The sequence below is a fragment of the Cynocephalus volans genome, chromosome 11 (genome assembly GCF_027409185.1).
Source record: "Cynocephalus volans isolate mCynVol1 chromosome 11, mCynVol1.pri, whole genome shotgun sequence".
Lineage (NCBI taxonomy): Eukaryota > Metazoa > Chordata > Mammalia > Dermoptera > Cynocephalidae > Cynocephalus > Cynocephalus volans.
Genome location: NC_084470.1, coordinates 56,540,868 through 56,547,689, shown reverse-complemented (window position 1 = coordinate 56,547,689; position 6,822 = coordinate 56,540,868). Strand labels below are relative to the sequence as shown.

At 45.9% G+C, this 6,822-nt stretch overlaps 1 protein-coding gene across 1 annotated transcript; it reads right to left on the bottom strand.

The window, feature by feature from the left end:
- Nucleotides 1-391: 391 nt before the first annotated feature.
- On the bottom strand, nucleotides 392-6,581 carry CCR9 (C-C motif chemokine receptor 9). Its single transcript, XM_063113335.1, has 2 exons — nucleotides 6,561-6,581; nucleotides 392-1,480 (listed from the first exon to the last, which is right to left on the bottom strand). Exons 1-2 carry the CDS (start codon nucleotides 6,579-6,581, stop codon nucleotides 392-394), a joined length of 1,110 nt encoding a protein of 369 aa, XP_062969405.1.
- Between the last annotated feature and the right edge of the window lie 241 nt (nucleotides 6,582-6,822).

The following is a 6,822-nucleotide window of genomic DNA, read 5'->3' as shown; positions in this document are numbered from 1 at the left end:
GGATAGCATCGGAACTGAGGCCACAGCAGTTCACAATGCACTGAGAAAATCCAGCATCTCCTCCAGAGATCAGCTGCATTAATGCCTGGGCAAGTGGCAAAGCCAGGGTGGTCTGTAATGCTGTCCGTTCGTCCTCCTTTGAAAATTGCAGGGATTGCAGCCAAGATCTAATCAACAGCCTCCCAGAGTAGCTAAGCATCTTTGAAAACTCTGGTTTGGCAACTTCTTACTAAAAGTAATAATACTGTTCAGATTCATCTCTTTCTGGTTTTTTTCTTTTTCTCACTTCTTTTTTCTTCTTTGGTTTCTCTCTGGTCCTATCAGTGGGAAAACTGCATCTGTATATCTTGCTACTTCCAAAAAAGACCATGCCCCTCAGAGAGAAGATCCTTCAGAGGGAGAGTGCTCCTGAGGTTGTCTCCAGCAACATAGACGAGAGCTTCAGGCTTCCCTCTCTCCTCGTAAATGAGACCCACTGGGCCTGGCTGATGCAACCCAAGTTCTTCAGGGTTTTCACAAGATCCCGGCGGAATCGCTCACCCACAAAAACATAGAGAACAGGGTTCAGGCAACTGTGGAAAAAGGCAATGGTTTGAGTGACCTGGAAGCAGATGTCAACGTTGGTGGAAATGGCACAGTTGGAAATGAACATGGTGTAGGCATCTATGGTCTGCACCAACAGAACGCAGTTGTAGGGGAACTGAGACAAGACGAAGACAGTAAGGACAGTGATGGTCACCTTTAGGGCCTTGTGCTTGGAAGACTTCTTGGCTTGGATCAGGGTGTGAATGATGATGGTGTAGCAGCAGGCCATGACCACGCAGGGGAGGAAGAACCCCAGGATGACCTTCAGAGTCAAGACAGCTGACTTCAGTTTGGTACTCTCGTCCCTAGGGTAAACCATGGTGCAGACGGTAATGCCAGATTCCCTCCTGATTTGGCTGTACAGCATTTCTGGGATGCAGAGTGTGGCTGCTAGCACCCAGATGGCAAAGCAAACCACCTTGCTGTACAGAAGCCTTTTCTGCCTCCAGGTCTGTGCTTTCATGGCCTGAGCAATAGCAATGTACCTGTCCACACTGATGCACATGATCAGCAACACGCAACTGTAGAAGTTCATCTTGTACAGGCTGTTGACCACTTTGCACATGAAGGTCTGGAATTTCCACTGGTCAGCAGCAGCGATGGCCCAGAAGGGAAGTGTGACAAGAAAGAGAAGGTCAGCAATTGCCAAATTCAAAAGGAACATGTCGGTCATGGTCTTCACTCTTGTGCAGTACCAGTAAACGAGGATGACCAGACTGTTTCCTACGGCACCCATGATGAACACAAGCCAGTACAAGGGTGGGAGGAAATGGCTTGCAAACTGCCTGACATTGTTTTTCTTACAGAAGAAGTCAGTGAAGTTGAAGTTCATGTAGTCATCCATGGAAGACACAGAGTCATAGCCATAGTCATCAGACATATTAGGAATAAGGCTCTGCAAGGGGACACGAGATGGCATTAGGTCAAGGACAATAGTTTGGTGTCCTGTCTGATGGCAGAGGCATGGACCATTTGACCCTTCAAACCCCAAAAGCCTATGATAAGGCAAAAGACATGCGTGTAGGAAGCAGGAATTCTGAAGACATCTGCTTGGGTTGTAGCATATTTATTTATTCAAAAAATGTTTATTGAGCACCTACTGTATGTTGGTTACCATGCTAGGTACTAAAGATACGGTGGTAAATTGGTTAAACAGTGTTCCCACTCTCCTGGAACCATGAGGATACAGACAAGTAAATAAACATTTATAGTATAGCATGACATGTGCTCTGATAAGTAGGAAAGAGTGCTTTGGGACCACCACTGGGCACTTTTATCAAATTGTGTGAATGATTATGATTATCCCATCTCTCTTTATTTCACCACCCCCTCAAAAAAGGTCAAAAGAAGCTTTAAACTTACCTGGGTCACAGTCCCTCTGAGTTTCCTGAAAGCTCCAGAAGCACTAACACACACACATACACACTCGCACATGCACGTACACATACACACACATTCATATACTCTCAATCGCACATACACACACAAATACCATGACCTGCTGTACAAGTTGTAGGGCTCCTTGTTCAGAAATTAAGAATCTCAAGACAGCAAGCATTAAATCAAGCAAGCAGCACTTCTAAGTCCAGGACCCCTATGTGACAACATGGGTCACACAACCATGAAGCTGGTCATGACAAGCACACACAATGACACACACATGCACACACATAATACACACGTGCATTTGCACACACTCATGTGCACAAACACACCCACACTCATGCTAACATGCACATATGCACGTGCTCATGCATATGCACATATATATATATATATATATATATACACACGTACACGTGCACATCTAGACACACATGCACACACACATGCACCTCCCTTACACTTTCTGTGGGTTCCTGGCCCAGAAGCCATCCTAGAACCCCTGCTAGGGGGAGAGGAAATAAGGGCTGGAGATGAGACCCTGAGACATGAGCCCCAGAGTCAAAGCTGGGGTGGGAGGGAATGAAGGAAGCGGTTTGCAGGATGGAGGCGTGTTGTGGGAACAGGAGAGAGTCAGTGCCGTACCTGCCTCACTCATCCCAAAGCCTCCACCCACAGATCCTCAAACGCTCTCGCTTCCCACCAGTCCCCCTCCCAGGTTGCCATTAGGCCTCCCAAATTCCACCAGGGACTAGCAGCTCTCACTCCCTTATCCTGAAGGACATTCCCTGCCAAATCTGATCTCTACCTTTATTTCTCCTCAGGCAAGTGCAATAGTTCAACTCATCTGGATGCGTTTGAACTAGAAGTGACCTCAAATCCACAGTAGGCTTTCATTTTAAATAGTTAATATTAATAAATACTTAAGGATAAATATTTAGTTTGTGTATTTAAATACTCATATAGAAATAATAAAATATCCTCTACCTTCTATTAACTTGGTTGTCCCTGGCTATGTACATTATAATTTCCATCTGTTTCTAATAGATTGGGCTAGCATTTCCCAAACTATATTTTGGGTGGAACACTAGTGGTTAAAGAGATGAGAATCTCTGCATATTATATCATCTTTTTTGAAATTCACAATACTCCTGAGCACATTAAAGGCTCTGAAAAGTCCTGCAGAACTTGTTTCATTTTAATTGCATATTAGCATAGTAAAGGCTCTGTCTGAGAAGTCCTTTAGAAGCAGTTGTATTTTGTTTAACAATGTTTCCTAAACTTATCTGAACATGGAACCTGTTGTGTGTGTTTATGGGTGCTTATTAGATATCAGGGCACATTGAGTAGGTCGGTAGATAGTGGGAGGCTGCTGTCTCCTGAATGCTGAAGCTCACACCAGGAGTCCATCTGATTTAAGCCCTGGATGGCAGGAAGCAGAAGGAGGACCCCGAGGAAGACCACCCAAGGTAACTTGGACTACACCTGGGAAAATCTGAAATCTAGTCCTGACTCCACCTCTGGTGTGTCACCAAAAGAAAATCCTTTCACAAAAAGAAAGACCCAGCAGGCGGGACTCTGGAGATGGCTCTTCAGGACAGGACAGCTGGAAATGGCCCACTACTGCGAAGAGCTGAGGAAAACTCTCTCCATTTTATATATGATTAGTCCCCAGGCCTGATTCATCCAGTCTCAGTTTACATTGAAAGATTTCTCTTCTGGCCTTGGCCATTGTCTGGAAATCCATTCTCTTGAGAGGACAGACCTCACGGGTGACACATATTTTAGTGAAGCTGCCAGGAGAATTCTGCCAACACTGGACGTGGGAGCCAGGCATTGTCATGGCCCCACGGGGAATGTCATCCTGCAAGAGGTGGGGTTTGAGTGGACTTTGAGCAAAAGGAAGAACTTCTAGGAGAGAAGGAAGAGTGTGAAGAGCACTGAGACCCAAACCTGGGGATCGTGGAAGATTTAAGAGGTCGGGAGGATGACATTTTGGAGGAACATCAGTAAAACCATGCAGAAGAGCAAGTATAGACTGAATCCACATGATGAGTAAGCGTGAAACTTGGCTTTTGTGGAGGTGTTTTTGTTTGTTTGTTTGGGGGTTTCTTGGTGAAATAGTTTCAATAGACTCTTGCATGAGTCTGACCCCAAGGCTAAGAAGCAAACAGCAAACAGCCTCACAGATGAAGCCCCCGAGGGTCTTGCTGGGTCTCTCAGCCCGTCACTCCTCCTGCTGCAGCAGCACCGGGTGGCAGAGAGCATCGTGGGGCGGGGTTTAAGGACATGTGTGAGGAGGTGGACAGAGAAGGGAGGAAGAGGAAGGCAAGGGGGATAAAGGGGCACACTTGGCAGAGGGACCAGATCGAGATGGCTTCGGTTCCCCGAAGGAACACTAGAGGGGAGGCCGGGCGGAAGGCTTGTGTCACTTTGCTGTGTCAGACCTGACTGGGTTGCTGGGCGGAGGCGGATTCTGGGCTAGTGAGGGAGGACGTGCAGGAGCAGCAGGGGAGAGGAGAGGGCACAAAAAGTCTGAATTTATATAAATTTTGTCCAGACCACAATAGGATCCTGGACAAACACATCCTGTGTCATGACTCACACTCATAGCTTTGTTCCTGCCTGATGGGTAAATATTCTTCAGATCTCAGAACAGGATTCTTTGAAAATCTCCCCGTAAATGTAAACAAACCTCAGTGCACAGCCTGTGCAAGGCACCTGTCCTGCCTGCTGTTTCCCCGGTGAGGCTCTGAGCCCACAGGCTGTTGCTCCCAGCCAGGTGTATCCTCCTTCCTCAGGGGTCCTGGGCTCAGAAGCAACAGTCCAAGTATCACACTTGTGCAGCTGCTGGAGCAAGAAGAAAGTCTCCAGAGCTTTCCAAAGCCTCCCTCTCTGACTCTATAGTCTCTGCAAAGCTTGGCCAGCTCCAGACCCTTCATTTCCACCTCTGGGGAGTAGACAGAAGAAGGGCAAAGACTGCCCCACGAGGCTGTGTCACCCATTGTGCCTTAGCTCTGAGATGGGCACACGGGAATGGTGGAGATGGGACAAGAGAAGGGACCAGGGGAGGGAGGCAGGGAAGGAAATGAATTTGTTGTCAGCAGTGGACATTGGCAGACACCTGCTGACAGAGCACTCTGTCCCTGCATTTGAGAAAGTATTAAATCCAAACAATGAGACCTGGATTCCAGTTCCTTTGACACTTGCCCACAAGCAACCCACAAGCAACCCAGTGGAGCTGGGAGCACAGAGAGCACCCCTCGAGGGCTCCTCCTCCAATTTGCTATGAGGCCTCGAACCCTTAACCAACTGCCCCTGCCTCAGTTTGCTCATCTGTAAACAGGATTAGGCTGAAGGAATGTGGGACCCCGAGTGGTGACTGGCACAGCACGTCCTCAGAAAGGTGGCCATAGTGTGTCATGGCTACTTTCCACTAAACATGGGAGCCAGGACCACAGAGGTCCCATCTGTTTCTCATTTGGAAGGTGCTGGGCTCCTCTGACCACAGAAGGTCTATTTTTCTTCTTATGTGGGGCTGCTTTGCAGAGTTTGGCTATTTTCCAAGATCCCAAATGACAGAACCAAATGACCGCCAGCCTCAGAAGCACCCCTGGCCCTGCTGACCCAAACTAGTTCTGTTTCCACAGCCTCGGAGATTGAAAGGTGAATTCTAATGCAGGAGAAACTAAAGGGTCTAATTCTTGTCAGAAAAAGAGGACTTACCTCATTACATCACCAAGACCAAATTAATTACCTTTTGCATGGTTATGGATGTACGTACAACCATGTATCTATGTATATGTAATGCTAAAGAATCATAAGCATTTCGTAAATAATTTAGTTGACAAACTATTTCAACCACCACTCTCCATAGATCATGGAAACTAGCACTGTGCTGGGAAGGGCAGTTGGTTAGCCCCACTAAAAAGGCTTGATTTCAATTATCTACATGTAAAACTCAGTCTCTCCCATTGAGAAAAGCAAAAGTGAAGCCCTTAGATATTTTTGTAAGACATTTATTAATATAACAAAAGCACAGGAATTTGATTTGATTCTATACTTACAAATAACATTTGGCTGTAAAAGAAAAAATGAGTCCCTGGAGAATAATTTGATTCCCTAATTTTTGTTATGCTCTTGGTCACTTTCAGAGAAATATACAGCATTATGTGGTTTTTGTAAAGCTTACTTAATGTTATGCAAGAAATACAACTAATGTGCCCACCATGGGGCTTGTAAAAACAAATTAATGGATTTTTCCCTGCCCTCTTTTGTTTGAGTTTCAGAACCAACACACAGAACTAAGTCCGTCCTATTTAAACATCACAAAAACCCTTAGCTATTAATAAAACCTAAAATTGCATTTTCCTCTGCCTTCACAACAATCCCAAAGCACCCCTGGCTCTTTGCGTTTGCAGAGCCCACCATGCTTGGCAGCAACCTACCTGGTCATAGGCATTGCTCGGCAGAGATCTTACCCTGAGAAACCACACGGAGAAACCCTTCCCCCACAACAGATTTCTTCCCACATCCCCCAAAAAGGGAAGCTAAGAGTGCATTTTAGGAGGGGGGCGCGTGGCTGTACTCACTGTGAATTCCGTGGGTGTCATGGTGGGTCAGATGCAAACCTGCTTCTAGAAGGAGAGGGCAAAAATAAAAGAGGAAGACACATCATACCAAAACCCGTAGGATACTGCAAAAGCAGCACTAAGAGGGAAGTTTATTGTAATAAATAATTACATCAAAAAAAGAAAGATTTCAAACAAACAACCTAATGCTACACCTTAAAGAACTAGAAAAACAGGTACAATCCAATCCCAAAGTTAGTAGATGGAAAGAAATAATTAAGAT

Coding starts and splice junctions, on each gene's coding strand:
- CCR9 (XM_063113335.1), bottom strand. CDS start 6,581: ATGACACCCACGGAATTCACA. Junction 1,481..6,560: donor TGACACCCACGGAATTCACA/GTGAGTACAGCC, acceptor GTCCCCTTGCAG/AGCCTTATTCCTAATATGTC.